This window comes from Lynx rufus, unplaced genomic scaffold, assembly GCF_022079265.1.
Source record: "Lynx rufus isolate CCGP_SWC_20201006 ecotype Redwood Valley unplaced genomic scaffold, mLynRuf1.p SCAF_15, whole genome shotgun sequence".
NCBI lineage: Eukaryota > Metazoa > Chordata > Mammalia > Carnivora > Felidae > Lynx > Lynx rufus.
In genome coordinates this window covers 55,622,114-55,646,920 of record NW_025814829.1, presented here as the reverse complement: position 1 = coordinate 55,646,920, position 24,807 = coordinate 55,622,114, and the positions used below count along the sequence as shown (strand labels likewise).

The 24,807-nt window shown below is 38.6% G+C and overlaps 1 protein-coding gene across 1 annotated transcript in view; it reads right to left on the bottom strand.

Annotated features, from left to right (window-relative positions):
- Positions 1–20,388, bottom strand: part of WDR64 (WD repeat domain 64) — a 136,751-nt gene extending 116,363 nt beyond the window's left edge. Inside the window, exons 1-2 of the mRNA XM_047077344.1 lie at positions 20,244–20,388; positions 14,875–15,005 (exon numbers count right to left, since the gene is read on the bottom strand). Coding sequence (XP_046933300.1) covers positions 14,875–15,005; positions 20,244–20,388 — 276 coding nt within the window. The remainder of the gene's footprint in view (positions 1–14,874; positions 15,006–20,243) is intronic.
- Positions 20,389–24,807: the final 4,419 nt, after the last annotated feature.

The window sequence follows — 24,807 nt, the reverse complement described above, 5'->3', positions numbered from 1 at the left end:
CTTCCTGGGGCTTTGGTGACTGTCATCCCGTGCTTCTCTAGCTGATCTGGCTCATGGTGTACAGCACCAGTGTCCAGTTTGCTGCACTCGTGTCCCAAACACACACCCGCCATCATTTCACTTTCAACAGCTGCCCTCACCTCCCACTTCAAATGACAGTGCAAGCCCCAGGCAAGAGTTTCCCCAGCACTTCTTGCCGCCCTATGTACAAACCCAACCTGGGTTTGGACATGCCCTTTCTCCTTTCCATCCCTTTCAGAGGAAGATCTGTTTCTCTTGTCCTAACCTCTCCACCTGCTCTCTGCATCCATGCCACCCTCAGAGCTTGTCACCTCTCCCCTTATCAGTCCCTCTTTCTCCCTTTCTCCGGACTTCCTTTCAGCATGTTCAAATGTTGCACATCTTAAAAACACAAATACCACAAACCTCCGAAGGGCAATTATGGGAAATAACTCTTAGTCCCTGTCTTGCTTTTCTCATCTCCACCTTCCTGCTCCAAGTGCTGTAACTCCTCCCACTGCTGTTGAACTTGAGTTCCTCTTACAGCTGCACATTGGTTTTCCGTAGTTGTAACAGCAGACACACTCTTTTTGAATTTTGACACCTTTCCCCTTTCTCCCGGTTTGCTGCTGCTACCGAAACAAATGACTACAAACATAGGGACTTCAAACAACACCCACTTAGTGGCTCATAGCTCCATGGAAGGCCAACATGGGTCTTGGTGGGCTAAACCCAGATATCCATAGAGACGTGTTCTTTATTGAAGACTTGGGAAGAATCTGTTATAAGCTCATTCAGGTCGTTGGCCTGAGGTCCCCGTTTCCTTGCTGGCTGAGCTGGGGCTGCATTTAGTGCCCAGAGGCCTCTCTTCAGACGAGGACATGGGCCCTCCGTTTCACACCAGCAATGGCCCCTCAAATCCCCCTCGCATCTCGAAGCCCCTTTGCCATCCACTTCTGTTTATAAGAATTCCTGTGATTACATGGGGCCCACACAGAAAACCCAGGATAATCTCCCTATTTTAATTCAGCTGATTAGTAACATTAATTGCATTTGCAAAATCCTTTCGTGGCAGTATCTAAATTACTGTGTGATTGAATAACCAGGGCACAGGAATCTTGGTGGGGGGGGGCACCTTTAGAATTCTCTCTATCATATCTTCATTTTAAAAATGCAGTTCCGAGGTGCTGAGTGGTTCAGTTGGTTTAGTGTCCGACTGTGGATTTCGACTAAGGATCTCATGGTTACTGAGATTGAGCCCCGCATCGGGCTCTGTACTGAATGTGGAACCTGCTTGGGATTCTCTCTCTCTCTCTCTCTCTCTCTCTCTCTCTTTCTGTGTCTCTCTCTCTCTTTCTGTCCCTTCCCCCACTCCTCTCTCTCTCTCTCTCTTCCCAAATAAATAAATGAACACTAAACAATAAGTAAAATAAATAAAAATGCAGTTCAGTATAACTTAAATTACTTGTGCAAAATACAACAAAAAATGACAAACACTAGCAACCAATTTAACTCCAGATAATAGTGTGAGATTAGTTTTAGATAATAATGTGAAATGATGATGTTAATGATGTTATTTCTGTGCTGATGAATTCCAGTTTTTCGCAGGGGTAGGAGAACGGTTGTCACCTAATTTGAAACAACGTTCTATGTGTCTATGATACTTCTATTTGATTTTATAATTTTATTTTTTTATGAATATAATTTATTGTCGAGTTGGCTTATATATACAATGGAATACTACTTGGCAATGAGAAACAATGAAATCATGCCATTTTGCAGCAACATGGATGGAACTGGAAGGTATTATGCTGAGTGAAATGAATCAGTCAGAGAGTGACAGATCTATGTTTTCACTCATATGTGGATCTTGAGAAACTTAACAGAAACTTAACAGAACAAGAAGGGGAAAAGATAGTTACGAACAGAGAGGGAGAGAGGCAAACCACAAGAGATTCTTAAATACAGAGAACAAACTGAGGGTGGATAGGAGATGGGGGAGAGGGAATGAGCACTGGGTGTTGTATGATACCTATATTTTAAAAGCAGTTTACAGATAGCCATTTAACTCAATTTGTAATTTTGGTGTAATTCGTACAGAGATAGAACATATCTGTTAAATGTCTGAGAACAGATGTGGGAGGATGTCCTTTGAGGGGCCACACTGGTGCTTTAGACTAGCACTTGGGTCCAAATGCAGGTTCCAAACCTACAGGTCATGTGACCTCGGGCACATTCTTTCATTTCTCTGTGCCTAAGTTTTCCCATCTGTAAAATACTAATAATTCCCCACCCTTATGCTTTGGTGTCAGAATCAGATGAGGGAATCATGATTGGATTACTTAGGAATTAGGAAGATTAGAAAGTACCTAGATTGCACCACGTGCTGGGTAGGAACTAAATCGAAGTTAACATTCGAGTAAATATCATTCCCAATTTTATGAGACATATGGGAAGCAGAGCTCAGGTGTCCTCTTTACCAGCTGAAACCTGTCCACTGGGCACCCCTGCTACCTGCACAGATAGCACATTGTCCATGCAGTCAGTCATACATGTGTTTTATAGTCACATCTATAGATAGGTACGTGCCCTCTTGCAGGACATCTGCTCTTATAAATGACAAATTGTGCTACTTTTTCTTATAATGTTACACAATAGTACAATGCTTACCATAAGTGATTTCCAAAGGATGCTAAAAATTACAATTTTCTGAGGAAAAATTTAAGAGCCTTTTTACCAGATAAACTCCTTCAGAAGACACAGGTAAAGGGGAGCCTGGGTGAGTCAGTCGGTTGAGCGCCCGACTTCAGCTCAGGTCATGATCTCACAGTTCGTGAGTTCAAGCCCCAGGTCAGGCTCTGTGCAGAGAGCTCAGAGCCTGGAACCTGCTTCGGATTCTGTGTCTCCCCCTCTCTCTGTGTCTCTCTCTCTGCCCTTCTCCTGCTCGTACTGTGTCTCTTTCTCTCAAAAAAAAAAAAAGAAAAAAAAAAAAGACAGCTAAAGCTTTACATTTTGAAAGGAAATGTTTCAATGTTTGTAATGTTTTTAAAGAGCAGAAAACATCTTTCGTATGATGATCTATAGCCTCAAGGATGTCAAATTTCTCTTTCAACAATTTAGATTTTTTTTGAATTTATTGTCAAATTGGTTTCCATACAACACCCAGTGCTCGTCCCAAAAGGTGCCCTCCTCTATACCCATCACCCACCCTCCCCTCCCTCCCACCCCACATCAACCCTCAGTTTGTTCTCAGTTTTTAAGAGTCTCTTATGCTTTGGCTCTCTCCCACTCTAACCTCTCTCTTTTTTTTTTTTCCTTCCCCTTCCCCATGGGTTTCTGTTAAGTTTCTCAGGATCCACAAAAGAGTGAAACCATATGGTATCTGTCTTTCTCTGTATGGCTTATTTCACTTAGCATCACACTCTCCAGTTCCATCCACGTTGCTACAAAGGGCCATGTTTCATTCTTTCTCATTGCCACGTAGTACTTCATTGTGTATATAAACCACAATTTCTTTATCCATTCATCAGTTGATGGACATTTAGGCTCTTTCCATAATTTGGCTATTGTTGAGAGTGCTGCTATAAACATTGGGGTACAAGTGCCTCTATGCATCAGTACTCCTGTATCCCTTGGGTAAATTCCTAGTAGTGCTACTGCTGAGTCATAGGGTAGGTCTATTTTTAATTTTTTGAGGAACCTCCACACGGTTTTCCAGAGTGGCTGCACCAATTTGCATTCCCACCAACAGTGCAGGAGGGTTCTCCACCTCCTCGCCAGCATCTATAGTCTCCTGATTTGTTCATTTTGGCCACTCTGACTGGTGTGAGGTGATATCTGAGTGTGGTTTTGATTTGTATTTCCCTGATGAGGAGCGACGTTGAGCATCTTTTCATGTGCCTGTTGGTCATCCGAATGTCTTCTTTAGAGAAGTGTCTATTCATGTTTTCTGCCCATTTCTTCACGGGATTATTTGTTTTTTGGGTGTGGAGCTCGGTGAGCTCTTTATAGATTTTGGATACTAGCCCTTTGTCCGATATGTCGTTTGCAAATATCTTTTCCCATTCCGTTGGTTGCCTTTTAGTTTTGTTGGTTGTTTCCTTTGCTGTGCAGAAGCTTTTTATCTTCATGAGGTCCCAATAGTTCATTTTTGCTTTTATTCCCTTGCCTTTGGGGATGTGTCAAGTAAGAAATTGCTGTGGCTGAGGTCAGAGAGGTCTTTTCATGCTTTCTCCTCTAGGGTTTTGATGGTTTCCTGTCTCACATTCAGGTCCTTTATCCATTTTGAGTTTGTTTTTGTGAATGGTGTAAGAAAGTGGTCTAGTTTCATCCTTCTGCATGTTGCTGTCCAGTTCTCCCAGCACCATTTGTTAAAGAGACTGTCTTTTTTCCATTGGATATTCTTTCCTGCTTTGTCGAAGATGAGTTGGCCATACTTTTGTGGGTCCCACTTTGGAGTCTCCATTCTATTCCATTGGTCTATGTGTCTGTTTTTGTGCCAATACCATGCTGTCTTGATGATTACAGCTTTGTAGTAGAGGCTAAAGTCTGGGATTGTGGTGCCTCCTGCTTTGGTCTTCTTCTTCAAAATTACTTTGGCTATTTGGGCCCTTTTGTGGTTCCATATGAATTTTAGTCTTGCTTGTTCTAGCTTCGAGAAGAATGCTGGTGCAATTTTGATTGGGATTGCATTGATTGTGTAGATAGCTTTGGGTAGTATTGACATTTTGACAATATTTATTTTTTCAACCCATGAGCACGGAATGTTTTTCCATTTTTTTTATATCTTCTTCAATTTCCTTCATAAGCTTTCTATAGTTTTCAGCATACAGATCTTTTACATCTTTGCTTAGGTTTATTCCTAGGTATTTTATACTTCTTGGTGCAATTGTGAATGGGACCAGTTTCTTTATTTGTCTTTCTGTTGCTTCATTATTAGTGTATAAGAATGCAACTGATTTCTGTACATCAATTTTGTATCCTGCGACTTTGCTGAATTCGTGTATCAGTTCTAGCAGACTTCTGGTGGAGTCTACCGGATTTTCCATGTATAATATCATGTCATCTGCAAAAAATGAAAGCTTGACTTCATCTTTGCCAATTTTGATGCCTTTGATTTCCTTTTGTTGTCTGATTGCTGATGCTAGCACTTCCAACACTATGTTAAACAACAGCGGTGAGAGTGGACATCCCTGTCGTGTTCCTGATCTCAGGGAAAAAGCTCTCAGTTTTTCCCCATTGAGGATGATATTAGCTGTGGGTTTTTCATAAATGGCTTTTATGATGTTTAAGTATGTTCCTTCTATCCCGACTTTCTGGAGGGTTTTTATTAACAAACGATGCTGAATTTTGTCAAATGCTTTTTCTGCATTGATTGATGGGATCATATGGTTCTTATCTTTTCTTTTATTAATGTGATGTATCACGTTGATTGATTTGTGAATGTTGAACCAGCCCTGCATCCCAGGAATGAATCCCACTTGATCATGGTGAATAATTCTTTTTATATGCTGTTGAATTCGATTTGCTAGTATCTTATTGAGAATTTTTGCATAACAATTCAGATTTTAGACAGGTAATTGTGCATGTGACATGCTTAGAGTACTTTATAACTATATAACTATTAAGAATGCATTAGAATATTAATTTTCTTTTAATTATGTTATTTAAAGGACTTGCTCCATGCTTTAAGTGATTCATCTATTTAACTATACTTTTCCTGATTACATAAGGAATATGTAGAACATTCAAAGAAAATAAAAAGCAGAAGAAAATGAAAGCCTCTCTGCACCTTATTTTTTTAGCCTACCCTGGAGCATTTAAAAAATATTTTTGAAGTTAGCAGATACAGTTTTAGATTTATAATAACTCACTTTAAATTCACTTTTGGGAGAACACCGTTATAGGCATTCCATATGGTGTTGCATGCCTCTTTTTAAAATTAGTTTGAGTCTGCTCCCAGAAAAAAAATGTGTTTGTGAATCGCCCACTGGAAACATAGACTAACATTGTGTTGTTGTATCAGAATCTCCCAGTGACTAGTTTGATAAATTTAAGATAATCACATTACCTTAGATCTCTTTACATCTAATTTTTCTCCTTATAAATTAAAAAGGGAGATCTAGATATTTTAGTTGAATTATAATTTTTTGCTATTCTATAAATGTCCATTTTTCCAACTGTGTTTATATCTAAAACCTAGGGGGAAAAGTGTATTTGCATCTAAAAACCTAGAAAAACAAAGCGTACCTTTTTGTGACATTGCTACCATAAAGAAATTTATATTCAGAAACAGTTTTGTATATTCAGTGCCTGACTTTAAAAGAATAAACCTAGTTCTTATTATCTGTTAAGATTAACACTGGCTGATAAAAAAAAAAATGGTAATCCAAACTGAAAAAAAACTGAATCTTCCAGCACTGAATTTCCATTTTACAGATGATGGATCTGAAGCTCAGAAAGGTTAGGTCACATTGCTCAAAATAGAAATGCCTCTTAGGAGCATTGGCACAGATAGTTTGTGACGAAAATGACAGAACAATAAAAGAGGCTTCCTGAACTATTTTCTCCAACCTCATTATTCTTTATATACATACAGTGTGCAGAGGCTGGTCACAAGTGTTTGTATTAAACTTGTGTGTGATTTATAAGGACCCAAGTGATGTGACTGAATAATGTCATATGAAATTACTGGACAGAGAAGGAGAGAACCTCAGATCCAGGATCAAAACTCATTTTTTCTGTGGCTTTAGGTAAGTCAATTAACCTTTCTGTGTTTCACTGTTCTCGTCTTTATTTTTGTAATAACATTATCCTCCATAATCTACATGGGGGGGGTTGTCATGAAGATTAAATGAGAACATAAAAAGGAGGTGTCTGAAAAAACAAATGTGAGATAATTCTGGTGTTCTAACAGGAAAGGTCAGGAGAAGGAGAAAGAGAGAGTAGATGTGGGAAGGAACAAAGCTGCATTTCCTCATCTACACAATGAAACAATCTGGATTGACTGAATTCATCCATTCACTCATTTATTTCAAGAACAAAAGAGTGTTTTGTTTATTTACAACAAATCATTTGTAACATATTTCTCTCTTTTCAAAACAGAGAACCCTACAAAATACACAGAGGCCAAATTATCCGTTAATGTAGAACTCCAGGTAAGTGGATTAACCAGAGTTAATTGGTTTGAGCATTGGTTTCCTGAATCTAGGTGTGTGATATAATATAAACAGACTTCTGTTATTTCTTGAAATGCATAAATTATTTGATGTTCACGTGAATCATTTGTTTTGTTTTTGTTTTAAGTTTATTTATTTATTTTGAGAGAAATAGAGAGAGAGGGAGAGAATCCCAAGCAGATTCCACACCATCATTGCAGAGTCCAATGCAGGGCTCGAACTCATGAAAATGTGAGATCACGGCTTGAGCTGAAACCAAGAATTGGATGCTTAATCGACTGAGCCACCAGGCACCCCAACATGAATCATTTGTTATATACTCATTTGCATATTTTTAGGGATCCAAAAATATCGCATTAGAAATTCCAGCACATGAACCATTGAGTGTGTGAGAAATATTCATTAAAAAATTGAGAACAGTAAGGATGATTGTCAACACCATGGCTACTCAAAGTTTAGTGACATAGAATTTAAGGTACCAATAGGTGGGACAATATCCAAAGGATTTACACAGTGTGACTGAGCCCAGATCCTTGGAAAAACACGTTCATTTTGTACACTTACAAGATTTAGGAAAAAGACAGCCATTTCTGTATTCCTGCAAAATTACTGACTGTTTTATTGTTCATTTGATTTCTCAAACTTTTTAAGTCTTTCAGTGGTTAAGGGCTTTTGTTGATATAGATGATAGATAGATAGCTCATATGTATATTTATCTTCTATTTTATTGAATTAGTAGATTAAAAAGGACAAAACAACCGCCTTTGCACTTGCAATCTTGCTTTTAGATCCATGCCCTGGGACCTATGCTTATAGGGCCATTTGAACTTTCTGCAATGGCAAGACTCTTCTGTAATCTCTCCTATCCAATATGATAGTCTCTGGCCTCATTGAACCCTAGAAAAATAATCAGCACAACTGAGGAGTTGAATTGTTAATTTAATTTAATTTAATTTAATTTAATTTAAATGTAACTAGCACTTGTGGCTACTGTTGGTTAGCTCAGCTTTAGAGGGTCCACTCTAGTTCATGATGCTAAGGGGCCATTGTCCACCAGGAGTTCATGCTTTTAAACCATGTCCTAGATTCCTGAGGCCCCAGAATTCCCTGCCTAAAGGGCTCCAAGCCTCCTTTCAGGCCCATGAAGTCTCTTTTAGGTACATCCCCATGAGGGTGGACCACACACCACTGGTTTGTGCACCCCTAGGACTGAAGAGTCCCCAGGGCAGAGTGCTGATGGAGAAGGAGCTTAGACATATGGGTTGCAGGTATCCATATATGTGCATGCATGGTCCCCCATAATGTGGGATGGGTCCATTGGTGCAAAATTAAGGGATGTGGGCTGGCGCTAACTTGTCTCTATATTTTAGTGTGAAACTGCAAGGTGTGAGAATTTTAAATTCTAACGTGGACTTCCAGGGGATTATTAAGGCATATTGTCAAAATTGGAGGATAAAACATATTTGCTTTAACAATTAGCTGAATTTATAATTTCACATATTATATATATATGTGAATTTATAATTTCACACATATATATTATATATATATTGATATATGAATATATCAAATATTCACATATTTTATATCTGGGCTCTATTTATACTTGTGCCCAAATAAAAGGCACATTTTGTACCTTTGACTTCTCTGTAGAATGAGTTGACAGTAAAGAATTTGACATCGCATTCTTCAGATAAACATTTCCAATCATGGTGGCTACTTATATCATTTTCTTTGAACTTGTGATATTTAAACACACTATATTAAACTTTTTTCTCTTATTCTTATGCTCTTGGAGAACAACGACAAATATCTTATTTTTTCTGATACTGTTCCCAAAGAACAAAGTTGAATACTTTCTATGGTCTGTCCATCTTTCAGTTGTTTGTCAACAAAAATCCATCTTTGTTGATGAGGAGGAATTCCTTCTATGTCTCTTTTGACATTTTCTGTGCTTACCGATAAAAATATAATGAGAACAATATATATAACTTTAAAGTTTCCAGTAGCCACATGAAAAAATGTCAAAAAAAAAGAATTAATTTTAATAGTGTATTTGTTTAATCCAATGTGTCCAAAATATAATTTCAACATGTAACCAATAGTAAGATATTTTATAATCTTTTTGTGTATTACATCTTTGAAATCCGGTGTGTATCTTACAATTACAGCATATTTCAATTGAGACTAGTTACATTTCCAGTACTAAATAGCCTCATGTAGCTAGAAGAAGTGTTTTGGGCAGTGCAGGTCTAGAGTTTCTAAGGGTTCAACCTCAAGGATGATGGTCTCTCCTAGTGAAGCTTCTTTGAGATTTTGTGTTGTACCTTCACTGAGGAAAAACAATCCAATGTTTCTCAGTCATTCTTTGACTGTCTTACTAATACAGCTGTCTGGTTTGACCTGAACCATCTAAGCAGGGAGCATATCAGGTCCTGGCCCAACCTTCATTTCAGGTGTTCTATCTTTAGGAATAACCAGCAGTTACTTTAAAGTTCCATTTAGCGTATTCTGACAAGGTGACCATAATTCACTCTAATATTAGCAACACAAACATTAATTCGTGGTAGTTCCAGAAAAACAGGTCACCATTGTATAGAAATCAGGTAACCATGCTGGAAATCTCAGAAATCTTCAGCTGAAAACCCAACACATGTTGGAAAAGTGACCATTGAATAGAAGGCTTAAATATTTATTTATTTATTTTATTTTATTGATTTTTATTTTTTTTAATGTTTATTTATTTTTGAGACAGAGAGAGACAGAGCATGAACAGGGGAGGGTCAGAGAGAGAGTGAGACACAGAATCCGAAACAGGCTCCAGGCTCTGAGCTGTCAGCACAGAGCCCGATGCGGGGCTCGAACTCACGGACCGTGAGATCATGACCTGAGCCGAAGTCGGCTGCCTAACCGACTGAGCCACCCAGGCGCCCCCAGAAGGCTTAAATATTTATAATGCAAGCTCTGCTAAAACATTTCCATGGGCACAACAGGCTTTTTAAAAAAAGAAAGAAAAGAAACAAAAAGGAAAGATGGAAGGGAGGAAAGGAGGGAGAGAAAGAAGGAAAAAGAAGTAAGCTTGGCAATTACAATTTGTTGTCTTTGATACATGAGCCTTGTTCTCTGATAATCCCTTTCCACTTTCACCTAGATATATATTTTTATACATATGGTGCTTTCATATATTTGCTTTTGATATCATAATCAAGTAAAGATCGAAGTGAACATCGTATTTTTACTTTTCATTCCTTGAAAAAAGAAAAAGCTTTAAAAATATGGTACACAGTAGAATCTTCATGCTAATCTGGAGACTGGAAGCTTCCAGGCTTGTTAGTACTCACCAGAAGTTTGTGAGAATGTTTTTCAATTTCTAAAAGCAACCTGAAATATTTATAAGAATTATTAAATTGAGAAGAGATGTATTAAAATTCAATTACTGATGTGTTGGGTATCTATTAGCTTAGCTGTATTAATTCCAAAAATCTATTTTATTGAATTATTACATTTATAAATATTAACAAATTACTGGGGACAATTGAGATCTTTGTAAATTGAGTGCCTTAATAATTTTCCAGATCTTCTCTTAATCCTTCAGTTAAGTGTGATAGTCTTATACATTCCTTGATAGATTTATCCATTGACATTTTCTACTATTTGTTATTCTTGTTTTTTTAACACATTTTTTTTACAAAAATTTAAAATTTATTTTTGAGAGATAGGCAGAACGTGAGCAGGAAAGGGGCAGAGGGAGAAGGAGACACAGAATATGAAGCAGGCCCCAGGCTGTAAGCTGTCAGCACAGAGCCCTGATGCGGGTCTCAAACTCATGAACTATGAGATCATGACCTGAGCGAAAATTGGATGCTTAACTGACTGAGCCGCCCGGGCCCCTATTTGTTGTTCTTGTGAATGGAAACTTCCTGTTACATTTATGTGCATATGTTGGGAGTGAGTTATTGCTTATGTTTGTGAAAGTTATTGATTCTGACATGTTTATCTTCTTTGAATTCTCTTGAACTCTCTTAGTTCTAATAGTTTGTCATGTGATTCCTTTGTGTATTCTTGGTAGACAACTACATTATCTACAAATAATGACAACTTGCATTTTTAATTATATATGTTTTTATATTTTTATTACACTTTTTTACATGCTACTTCCTTTTCCTTTTTTTGTTTTTGTTTTTGTTTTTGTCTTGGCATTACTTACAATTTCCAGTAAAATGAAGGGTAGTAAAGATAATAGGCATCCTTTTCATGTTCTTAACTTTAATGAGAGTGTTTCTAGCATTTCACCATTAAAAATGGTCCTTGCTTAACTAGATTTCTATAAGTCTCTAGGGTAAGCACATCCTAAGTAACTCCCCTCCCTCCACACAATGAGTCACCCCTTTGCATAACCCTTATCCCTTGCATAGACCCTGTGACTTGCTTCTAACCAAAAGAATAAGGCAAATGTGATGGACTGTTTCTCCCATGATTATGTTACATTATATAAGACTGTCTTCGGGGGCTCTGGAGAAGAGATTCTCCTGCCAGCCTTGAAGAAGCAAAACTGTGAACTGCCTATGTGGCGGGTCATATGGCAAAGAACTGCAGACAGCCTCTGGGAAAATAACGGCAGCTTCTAGTCTCCAGCTTCCAGCCAATAAAAAGCTTTGTCCCTTAGTAAGTGCTTTGTGGCTCAGTGGGTTAAGCGTCCAACTTCGGCTCAGGTCATGATCTCACAGTTCCTGGGTTTAAGCCCTGCATCAGGCTCCTCACTGACAGTGTGAAACCTACTGGTGATTCTCTGTCTCTCTCTCTCTCTCTCTCTCTCTCTCTCTCTTCCCCTCCCCCAGTCATACTTTCTCTCCTTCTCAAAATAATAAACAAACAAACAAAAAAAGTTTAGTCCCTTTGTCATACAACAAGGAAATGCATTCTGCTAACAACTGGAATGAGCTTGGAAACAGATTCTTCATTAGTTGAATCTCCAAATGAGAACACCTTGATTGCAGACTTGTGAGACTTTGAACAGAGGACCCAGTTAAGCTGTGCCCAGAATCCTCATCCATGGAAACTGTGACTTAATAAATGTGTTTCTTGAAGTTGTTAAGTTTAGGAAGAAAGAAATCTTGCCACTTGCAACAACGTGGGCAGACCTTGAGGGCATTATGCTAAGTTTTTAACTCAGACACAGAAAGACATGGTCTCACTTATATGAGGACTCAAAAGAAGCTGAAGTCAGAAACAGAGACTAGAATGGTTGTTTCCGGGGGATGGGGGATGGGAGAAGAGGGGAGATGCTGGCCAAGAGCACAAACTTCCAATTATAAGATGAATACATTCTGGGGATCATAGTTATAATCTGGCGGTTATAGTTGAAAATGCTGCTTTGGGGCACCTGGGTGGCTCAGTCGGTTAAGCGTCCGACTTCTGCTCAGGTCATGATCTCGCGGTCCGTGAGTTCAAGCCCCGCGTCAGGCTCTGTGCTGACCACTCAGAGCCTGGAGCCTGTTTCAGATTCTGTGTCTCCCTCTCTCTCTGACCCTCCCCCCGTTCATGCTCTGTCTCTCTCTGTCTCAAAAATAAATAAACGTTAAAAAAATTAAAAAAAAAAAGAAAATGCTGCTTTATACACTTCAAAGTTGCTAAGGGAGTAGATCTTTCATGTTTTCACCACAAAAAAGAAACGGAAATTATGTGACATGATCGCAGTGTTAGCTAACCCCACGGCGATAACCATTTTGACATAGATAAATGTACAAATTAATACGTTGTGTATCTTAAACTTACACAGTATGTTGTTTGTCAATAAAGCTGAGGGCAAAAGTTGCCAAATTTGTGGGATATTTTTACAGCAGCCTCAGAAAATGAACACAATTTTTTTTTTAAATCAAATTAAAGGGAATGTCTATCATTCCTATTCTGCCAAGATTTTTTTCTTTTTAGAAGCAGAACAGCTATTGAATTTCTATCAAATGTCTTTTTTAATTTTCATGTTATTTTAAGCTCAGGAGTCAGCAACCTTTTTCTGAAAAGGGCCAGGGAGTAAATATTGCAGACTCTGTCACAATATTCAGTTCTGTTGTAGCACAGATGTAGTCACAGACAGTATGTGGATGCGAGAGTGTCGCTGTGTTCCAAAAAACCTTGTTCACAAAACAATGGCTGTCCAGTTTGGCCCACGGGTCGTGGTTTGCTAACTTCTAATTAAGATTATTGTACTATTTTTTCTCCTTGAACTTGTTAAATGAAATTTGTTATAGGACTTTCTAATATTAAATTGCCTTTACTTTTTCTGGTGTAAATTCTACCCGGGAATGATTTTTTAATACGCTGCTGGATGCAACTTGTTAAACTTTTATTTAGGACTTTAGCATTTGTATTAATAAGTAATATTGGCCTATAGTTCCCTGACATTGTATCTTTGCTCAATTCATGTTATTTTAGTCTCGTAAAATGAGTTGGATAGCTTTTCAGCTTTTCCTGAGTTGTACAAAAATGTGTATAATGTGGGAATTATGTAGTCTTTAAAGGCTTGATAGATTTTTTTTGTTTGCAATTTTTCCCCAAAACTAATTGATTATTTCTTATTTGATTGGTTCTTGGGGATTTGGGCTATCTTTTATTATTGGTTTATAATTTTATTATATTGGAATTTATTGAAATGTTCTTTTTAGCTTTATACACGTACAGTTTTCTGATGGCCCCACATATAGTTGAGAAGATGTGTTTTACCTATAACTTGGGTTCAAAGTTCTATTTTTATATATCTACTAGCTTATTATAAGTGATAGTCAAATCCTTTAAATCTTTTCATTTTGTCTATGGTATCTACTGATTAATAAAAAAGAGCCTGTTAATTTTTAATATTACTTTAAGTGCTTTGTATGCACATGTGCAATTTTTTAAAATTGTAAGCTACCTTAATCCTTTTAGAATAAGAAAAATCTGGTTTGTAAAAATATCTACAGAGTGTAGCCTTCTGTGAGTTTAAACAAAGATCAGAGGCATCCTTTCTCCTTTGCCATGATACATAGATCACTTCACCAAACATTCTTCTATGTGCAATGGTGGAAGGCATTCAATGATACATTGACAAAGAAGAGACTCAGGAAATGTAAGAGGTGGTCAACAATAATCCTTTTCTTTCTTCTCTATATTATATTTGTATACAATGAAACAATTGAAAAGGAGTATTTCATTTAGAATGTAACAAAGGCAATTAACATCTTGGTTATTGTTATGGCATGTATACTTCTTCCATTTGGCGGCTCAGTCTAAGAGTTACCTATTAATAATACACTTAAACCTCTAACTCACTTTCAGTTAGGGATGGTGGCCACATCATTTTTTAAATTATTATTATTATTATTTTGAAAGAGAGGGAGCATGTGCAAGCAGGGAAGGGGCAGAGAGAGAAGAAGAGAGAGAGAATCCCAAGCAGGCTGCACACTGTCAGCACAGAGCCTGATGCGGAGCTTGATCTCACCAACTGTGAGGTCATGAACTGAGCTGAAATCAAGAGTCAGATGCTTAATGGACTGAACCACCCAAGCACCCTAATGGTGGCCATATCTTTATGGAATTTACACATACCGTGTACACATTGTGAGCTTAACCCCTGTGGGAGTAACTTTTTGATTAAATTATTCATCCTGAACAAGGAGAAATAATACCCAGATTTCATACAATGAACATGAAAAATGACTACCTCACACCAGTCTACAGACACATCAGGGTTATTGCAGAGCTTCCTGTAAAAACATTTCACATCTTGATTCTTCACTTCTGGACCAAAGAGTTCCTCCACGGCTGCATAAAACTTGTCATAATCAATTGCATCTGCATCGTAACAAAGTGCAGGAACATCGTTATCAGGCTCCAAGGACTATATTGCATTTCTCAGCTCCTTTTTCTATTTTCTAATCTATTTCATTATTTCAACCTATTAAAACCAGATTATGCTGCATTTTAAGGTTCTTTTAATTAGAAACAGAACTAGTCCCTTGATTAAAATATTAGAAGAAAATGTTTTACTTTGGTGTTTAGTTTTTCCTCCAAAACTTATATTTCAACTATTTTAGGAGTTCTATTCAGGAATACAAAGATCGGAAAGTGAATTACTTCCTTCCTGTCAGGAAAATTTTTACCAATCAAGAGTGTCTGCTAGAACCCATCTTCAAGGAAAGGGAGTAATTCTTGATAGGTTCTTTGAACCTATTTGGACACCACACACACACACACACACACACACACCATACTTGAATATTGATTTTGCCAAACTTGGTGATTCACCTGGGAGCTACTGTTCTGTCTAAAGGCAAGAAGGAATTAGAAGCAAAGGTGCATTGAGAATTTGTTATGTGTGGGAACTGAGCTAGACACTGGAATTAGAATGCAAAATTAGATAGACAAGTTCCCTTCCTCTGGGAATTTATGTCCTAGTGGAAGACACAGCAAATCAACAAGTAAACCAACAAATAAATTATTTACAGATTGTGATGGGCAAGACTAATTACTAGAGACAGACATTAGATTAATGGTTATCTAATGTGAGAGGTGACAGGACATGAGGAGACTCTGGGATGCTAGAAATGTTCTTTGTCTGGATCTGGTTGGCGGCTGCAGGTATGTTTACCAATGTCCAAATTTGCTGTGCTATATACTTAAGATTAGTTGTGTTCTTTGGGCTCCAATGTATGTATATTATACCTTAGGAGCAAAGTAAAAGTTATTAGGTATAGAGTGAGCTGAGTGCTAGGAAGGAAACCAATAGGGAGCTATGAGAGAATTCTCTATCTATCAGTGTTGGTGGGCAGGGAAGCCTCTCTAAGGACACAAGTAAAAACAGTTAAGCTAAGACCTAATAAGCAAAAAGAATTCAGCCATGTGTAAAGCTAGATAACAGCATTTTAGGCAGAGGCCAACCAAAGACTCATGTTCTGAGAAAGTCTATGGATATGGAGTATATTGAGGACAGGGAAAGCGCTGTGAGGTGAGATTACCAAGAAGGAGGGTTAAGCTGGAGTCAGTAGTTTGTAATTTATTCTAAGCATGAGAGTAAGCATGATGGTAAGGTATTGCCTTAAACTTTTCTCAAAGCACACTGGCTGCTGTAAGGACAGCTATAAAGAGTGACAGCTATAAGAGCGACAGCTATAAACCTAGCAAGGGCTAGTGCATTAATCTGGGATTCAGGTAGTGGAGGCTTGGCCAGAACGATGCACTAGCCAATGTACATCCTGGGCTGTCTCGGAAAGTCCAATTTATACTGATATTCTCAACTTAGTTAATAATAACAACCCCTTTCACTCTTGAAAGTGTCCTCAATTGGGTGATAAGTGATGTAGGCACTGAGAGGTAGCACTGGCGATGGCGAGATATATTTGGAAGTAGAATGACAAAGACTTATAACTGGAAGCTGTTGGGGGCAGGAGAGGGGAGTGAAGGACAAGCAGGATTCCAGAGCAACAGGTCTCATCCAGGGGAGGATTTGCCGTCTATCTCCCACAGGGACATTGGCAATGTTGACTGTGGACAATTTTGATTGTTGCAGTTAGGAATGGAAGTGCTACGTCATCTAGTAGGTAGAGGCCAGATATACTAACCATCCCACGATGCACAGGATAGCCCCTCTTTCACCCCACATACACATACACAGAATCATCCAGCCCCAAATGTCAATAGTGCCAAAGTTGAGAAATCCTGTTCTAGAATGACACTCATGGTTTTGGTTTTAAAACTCAGCAAGTATTGGTGTCATTTACCAAAACAGAAGCAACTGAGGAAGGACCATGGGTCTTGGAGGGGGGAGAATAAAGCATTCCCTCTTGGTCATATTAAATGTAAAATTCCTATGAGATATTCAAATAGTTTAGCTGCTTTAAATTCACACCATTGTGAGTATGATGTGTCTCCTTGTAAATGAGTCTCACTGTAAATGCCACTGGATGAGGATGATGAAACTTTCCTTTCCTGGGTGATTTTAATTTTCTCAGGTCAATGACAAGATGATCGAACAGTAATATTACACAGATGAATTTCTTGGGTGAATTCCTTGACATCATTTTTGAGATAGACACTGTTACATTAAAAACATTCTCTCTAGTTCTTAGCTTCTTGCCTATCATGAGAAGTAGACCCTATTTTCCAGTACTTATGAATAAATATGAATATATGCTAGTATTAGAAGTCTGATGAAAGTTAAGATTATATTTCTTCTTTCTCAATCTTTTAGGTCAGTCCCTCTCTCATAGAAGGAAATTTATCTGTACTTCTTATTTTTTATCAAATCTATACTGTATATCTACATATCTATTGTACATTATACTGTGGGATATTATAGTATAATATTATATAAAATATATATTGCTATATATCTATTAAAATATATTCTTTCTGTATAGATACATATTTACATATACATACACATAAACATATATACTATAGAGGAAGGAAGTTTTTCAATGTGGCTTTGTGATTGCAAGCTTTAAGTGAAAGCAAGATTGACTTGTTTGCTTAGCACACATTTCAAGAGTACTTCCTGGATATAAGACTCTGGGCTAACCATAAGGTTATAAAGCCTTCAAAGCACTCACAGTTCAAGTGCTATGGCAAAGAAGAGGCAGGAACACACACATTTCAGCAGGTTAGGTGCAGCAGGGAAATTCCTCAAGGTGGTAAGCTAACAGTGTGCTAAGGATGGCTTTGCCTGGGGAAAGTTCTTACAAAGAGATGACATTTGATTTGGGTCTTAAAAGATGAGCAAAAGTTATAGGCACAAAAAAGGGAGGAAAGGCACTCTACACTTGGAGAATGACACGTGCAAAATCAGAGTCATAAGTCATTGGGAATGCTGACAAGTTCATATTAGGACAGAAAGTTTATGAAGGGAAGTTCCAGGAGCTGAGGCTGGAAAGGTAGATTGAGGCATGGCTGGGAATAGCCCCGAATGTCAAGTTAACATATATGGACTTTAACGCTGAGTTAATAAGCCAGCAATGTGTCAGTTTAAAAAAAAATTAAAAGAATAACTCTTGGGGCACCTGGGTGGCTCAGTTGGTTGAGCATCCCACTCTTGATTTTGACTCAAGTCATGATCCCAGGGTGGTGGGATCGAGCCTCGCATTGGGTTCCAGCTGAGCATGGAACCTGGTTAAGATTCTCTCTCTCCTCCTTTCTCCCTCTCCCACACTCATGTTCTCTTTCTTTGTCTAAAAAATTTTCAAAAATAAGGCAATAACACTTGGCAAGAAGACTATTATTATTGAAAGGCTGTTGTAATAACCCAAGAGTGAGATACCATCATGAAATAGTCAAAGGTTATAGAAAGATATCTGGCTCAGGAGACTATGTAGATGGAGTCTCTGCTTTAAGGTTGATAGAGAACACAGGCAAGGCTCAAAAAAAAAAAAAGGCAAAGAAAGAATGAGAAAGGGAAAAAAAGAGAGAGGTGTGATGAGACACCCAGAAGGAGACAGTTTCTGGAAGCAGAGGCAGCAAGCTGCTAATGCAGTGAAATAGCCAAGTAAGCTGGAAAATGAAAACAATTGATTGAATTCGGCAGCCGTATTAGGTGATGAAATACCTTGGTAAGAGCATTTTCAGCAAAGTGATGAGAGAAGTCAGACTTGAGTAGATTGAAAATTAAGTGGTGACACTGTGGGGAAATTTAGTGGTGAATCAAAGGAAAGGCATACAGTGGCAGCTTATAGGGAAGAACAAGTCAAGGTCAGGACGTTTGGGTGTATTTTTAGTTTGAGAGGACAAAGCTAAAAAAAAGGAGATTTTGAAGTTGTTGCAGTAGAGTGATAGCTTTGGAGAAGAGGAGGGATAGGAGAATGATAGGTGCTGGTTTGGGAAACTCAGAAGTGGAGTAAAGGGAGTTTGAGAGAATTCTTGTCTTTTGGCATTGCTTTTTCTTATGATGATGTAAGCTTGGCCAAGGGGAGCTGAGATCCAGACAGGATTCAACAAAAGTGGTAAGGGTTTGGAAAATCAATTACAGATAAATTACAGGTAAACAGACTGGGGAAAATTTTTTTAACTGTATAAAAAATTAAAAAATAAAAGTTTTGTCTACAGGTTTAGAAAGCCCAGCCAAGTTCACAATCATCTAAATACTACATCCAGAAGCCCTGAGTCTTAGCTCTAACACATAGAGGTTGAGTGACTTGGGCAGATGTACCTGTACTTCCCATCGTTTAACAAGTAAAATGGGGGTGATAGCAATAACAGTAATATTTGTTGTGAGAATCAATTAAATTATATTTATTAAGGTGATTTACAAATTCTTAAACACTATTCAAATAATACCAGTTTTGTGTTTGAATATGGAAAGTCAACAATTTAACTCATTTGTGGCTGTCCAGCCTGGCACGTTAAGAGGCTGGCCATGCTGACCCCTTTGCAATTGTATGGGCTCTGCTGCTTTTCTTGTAACAGCAGGATTTGTTCCATTAGTCTTTTACTCTGCTGTTAAGCCTTATTTGTCACTGCTGTCCTCAGTGCCCCAAAGTTGTCCCCTTGAGTCCTGACCACGGTGGTGTACTTTCCATTCTGTGTTGGTATTTCTGCTGTTAATGATCCTGGCAGACCACTGCCTACCTTGTTCCCCTTACCTTGGCATGCTCCAAATTATTCCAGCCTAGAGACATAAGGGGAGGCCCAGGCAGTGAACAAAAGTTTCAGAAAAACTTTGCCCTGCTTATGAATGTCTTTATGGTCTCATGATACCCTTAAGAGGTGGCAGGGCAGCTTCTATGGCTCGCTAATGGTCACTGTGCACTACTGGGAATCCCAGGTCAACCAGCAAGACATCAGAGGTAGATCCCACAGAAGAATGCTTAGATGCCACTTAATGAAACCCCTTAATTTTACTTTTGATGTCTCAAATTTAGGTTCAAGGAAATGAACAAAGCTTCCCCAGGACGACTTAGCTAGTTAGGGACAGAGTCAGAACTCAGGCCTCCCATTCAATGTCTTTGCTATTAAGCAACATTGCTTCTCTTTGATGGCTTAAAACATTGGACAGTTCTAATCCACAGACCCAATTGGGTGCCCTATAATCACTGATCTTACCTTCTTTTTGTATAAACAGGCCTGCTCTTTCATCTCTTTTCTGGGCTGCTACATGTTCAATCAATTTTTCAAACCCTTTCAAGGCTGTCTTGAAATTGCTAATCTGAAGTGCAGTGCTTAAATGCTTTTCCTCCTTGATATCCATAGGGACAGAGGGTTATTTATTTCTGTACAGAAATAAATAGCAGAAATTTGCCAACTTGGAAAACCTTCCAGTTGGTACAGTGCCTCCCTGCTGTCTCAGTTTTGTCCCAGGTCTCATTCCTTCGGTCTTAAAATCCCATACTGTGGGTAGGAGTCAGAGTCGTCACTAGGATGTTAGCAGGGAGGAACGCTGACTTAATCTAATGCATTTCATATATGCAAACATTTCAGTAAGTATCCTGACCTCATAATGTTACCAGTGTCCTTCAAACGGCCCTCATTGCATCATAATATCTCTGTCACCTCCCCTTCTTTCATAAGGAGGGCATTAAGCTTTCCTTCCCCACAAACTGTGTGTGGGCGTGTGTGCGTGTGTGTGTGTGTGTGTGTGTGTGTGTGTACAGTGTGTATGTACACTGTCTGGAGGGAAGTCGAATAGGTAAAGGCCAGTGAAAGAAACTTGGCATTACTTTCCCTCTCCTAGATCTCTTCCTACCTCAAACCATCTGCCTTCCTCAAAATGCTGTGGAGAGTCACCTTACCACTCATTCTTGTAGCTTTGCTGGATATGGAACCAAAAACTTCTCAAGATGAAGGTATATTTCAGCATTTGTCATTTCTGTCCCAAATAAAGATATCTTTAGAGGTCCTAGGGAATAAAGAAGTTTCTTCCTCCTTTATGCATTGACCTTCAGTGGAAATGATCAAGTGAGGCAGGAGTGGGGAAGGGGTAGTTTTTGATTGAGAGGAAAGTGCTTCAAGATGTTATTAGTTGAATGAAGCATGGGGAATATAGTCAATAATATTGTAATGATATAGGATGGTAACAGATGATAGCTACACTTATAATGGTGAGCATTGAGTAATGTCAAGCCACATGTTGTACACCTGAAATGAATACGACATTGTTTGTCAACTATACTTCAGTAAAACAAAAGAAAACAAAAAACCCTGACCAGCCCTTCTCAAACTATCAAGGTCATGAGAAATGAGGAATGTCTGAGAAACTATCACAGTCAAGAGAAGCCTAAGGAGATTTGATTACTCAGTGTAATGTGGCATCCTGGTTGGGATCCTGGAACACAAAAAGACATTAGGTAAAAACTAAATCAATCTGGCTAAGCTGGGGCCTTTAGTTATTAGCGAGTATCAAAACTGTTTCCTCAGTTGTAACAAGTACACTAGTACAAGATGTTAATAAAAAGAGAAACTGGGTGAGAAGGTATATGGGAACTGTCTGCACTATCTTCTGTTTTTCAGTAAATCAAAAACTGTTCTAGAGGGGTGCCTTGATGGCTCAGTTGGAAGAAGATGTGATGCTTGATCTCAGGATCATGAGATTGAGCCCCATGTTGGGTGTACAGATTGCTAAAAAATAAATAAACTTGAAAAAATAAAGTACATTTACAAGGTGAAATGGTTTCCCCGAGCTAGTCTAAAAAGATGATACAAGAGAAGGCATCCTGATGTCACTCCTCCATGTGCCTGTCTCTTGAGTCACATTCCTGAAGCCTGGACTGATGCCATCTGTGTATCAGGGCATAGCTGTCATACTCCTCTCCACCTTTGCCATCATTTGGGAAATTTCCTTATCCAATCTCCTATGCCTTTCTTGTTATTCCCTCATTTTGGTGGCTTACGTACAAAAATAGTGCCTGAGAAATACATTTTTGTTATACCTTGCATGTTTGAAAATATTCTTAACCTTCTCTTGCATTTGATTGATATTAGGTTGGGTATAGAATCCTAGGTTGGAAATCACTTTCGTTTAATATTCTGAAGATTTTATTCCACTGTCTTTTGTTTCTCATGTTGTTACAAGAAGTCTTTTCAAATCAGTTTCTGCTGCTAATCATAAGCTAGTCTATCCCTGATTCTTTGTACATAACTTGTTTTTATCCCCTGCCCCTTACACACATGCACACAAGGAAGCTTATACATGTTCTTTTTCTCCCAAGTGTATAAAAATTTCACTACAATGGGTATTGGTGTGGAGATCTCTCTCTCTCTCTCTCTCTCTCTCTGCTTTTAAGGGCAAGGTTCTAAGTGAAATTTCATTTTTAAACAAATGTATGCATTTGTTTAAACATCTGCACTGGGGAAGGGGAATGTGGACAGATACACAATTTATACATCAAGCTGACTCCTGTGCATCTGAGGAGCTATGTGCACTAGGAGAACTGACATTCAGAACTGAAGACGTGCAAGATTCTCTCTCTCCCTCTCTTTTTTAATTCAACTACATTCATTAAATTATGTTTCATAAGGCAGGAAAAGATGCAGATATATTTGGCAAGATATTTCTTTTTTTTTCAGTTTTTTTTTTAATATATGAAATTTATTGTCAAATTGGTTTCCATACAACACCCAGTGCTCATCCCAAAAGGTGGCAAGATATTTCTGTAAGGGCTCTGTTTCCCACCAGGGACCAAGGTTAGAGAGAGTCGGGAAGCATGCATCCCAGTCCTTGGAAGTTTACTTGATTGTGCAAGTGTTGAAGTTCCCTCTCACGTGACATGTGTATGATGCGGAAGGCTGGGGGTTATCAGTGATCCCATGCAAGAATGACAGATAAAACATGTCTCCATTCCCCCTCACTGCCCCCTTGTATTTTATAAAGGATTTGCTTGGAATATAGGGACATGGATGATTTAATGCTCCAGTGTAGGAAGATATTAAAATGGACCCCTTGATGCCTTGGAAGGGGCCCCACAATACACTGAAGAACTCCCCCATTCTAAAGGACAGGGCTGCACAGTCCGTGCAGGAAGATGCACAGCGATACTGGGAAGCCAGTTCTGCAGGTAGTAGCTCATTCTCACCTTCAAACTACTGAAGAGAAGGTAGTTTCTTAGGAGGTCGAGGAGAGCACTAGTTAACAGTTCCTTGGAATTTCAGAGCAGTCAAAGGGCCGAGACTTTTCTCGATTTCTTTCTACCCAGTGGGCACCAGAGGGGAGAAACTGAGGCTGGCCAGTTCTCCACAGCAGTCCACACCCAGAATTTGGTGTGACTAGAATGCATACATTGCGAGAGGAGCAGATGCTAGACTCTGAGGGCCCCTGCTGGAGAAGACTGCCTGCAGGGTCTGGGGGTCCTAACCAGGGTCCTAGGGGGAGATGCAAGCAGACAGCTGACAAAGGCATTACCTCTGTCAAGGGACTTGTGAGAGAAAGATCTCTGTCACTTCAGGTCCTCAAAAGAACCCACGAATCACCCTAGAAAATGACAGCACTTAAAATCTGCCACAATCTGAGGGTGCCAACATCAGATGACAACTTTACCAATCAAGGAAGACAGGCTTTGGAACCTCATAAAATATCATTCAAAGGCAGTTAAAGAACAGGTGCAGAGAAGACATTTGAAATCAGTAATGGGAGAGAGTAAAGTTACTTTCTGCTTACACCTGCTGAGTCCAGCTTGCTCAATAAGCTGGTTGCATCTGTTTCCTTTTCCTACTCTGAGAAATGCAGGCACAATTTGCATCTACTTTTTTATTGTGAAAATATACATAACATAAAAGTGTACACAAGTCAGTGGCTTGAAGCACACTTACAACACTTACAATGTTATGCAACCATCACCACTGTCTATTTCAAAACTTTTTCATCATCCCAAACTGAAGCGCTGTGATCTTAACCACTAACTCCCAATTCCTCCCACCTCAGTCCTCAGCCCCCTGACTTTCCATCTCCATGAATTTGCCTATTCTAGGTACCGCATGTAAGTGGAATCATACAATATTCATCCTTCTGTGTCTGACTTATTTCACTTAGCATAATTTTTTCAAGGTTCATCCATGTTGTAATGTACTAGAAATTCATTCTTTTCTATAGACTGAATACGATTCTATTTTATGCCACATTTGGTTTATCCATTTGTCTGATAATGGACATGTGCTTCATTTCCACATTTTGGTTGCTATGAACATCAGTGTACAAATATCTATTGAAGTCCCTGCTTCCAATTCTGTTGGAGATTAGATAGATAGATATATGTAATTACTGGATCATATGATAATTCTATGCTTAACTTTTTGAGGAGCTGCCATACTGTTTGCATAGTGGCTACACCATCTTACATTCTCAGCAGCACACCAGGGTTATAATTTCTCCACATCCTTGTCAACACTTATTATTTTCCATTTTTTGTTTTAGTTTTTACTTTTTGAGAATAGCCATTCTAGCAGGGGTGAAGTGATATTTCATTGTGGTTTTGATTTGCATTTCTGTAGTGACTAATGATATTGAGCATCTTTTTATGCACTTGTTGGCCATTTGTATATCTTTGAAGGAATGTCTATTTAAGTCCTTTGCCCATTTTTGAATTGGGTTGCTTGGGGTTTTTTGTTGTTGTTATTGTTGAGTTGCAGGAGTTCTTTTTATATTCTATATATTAATCCTTCATAGATCTATGATTCA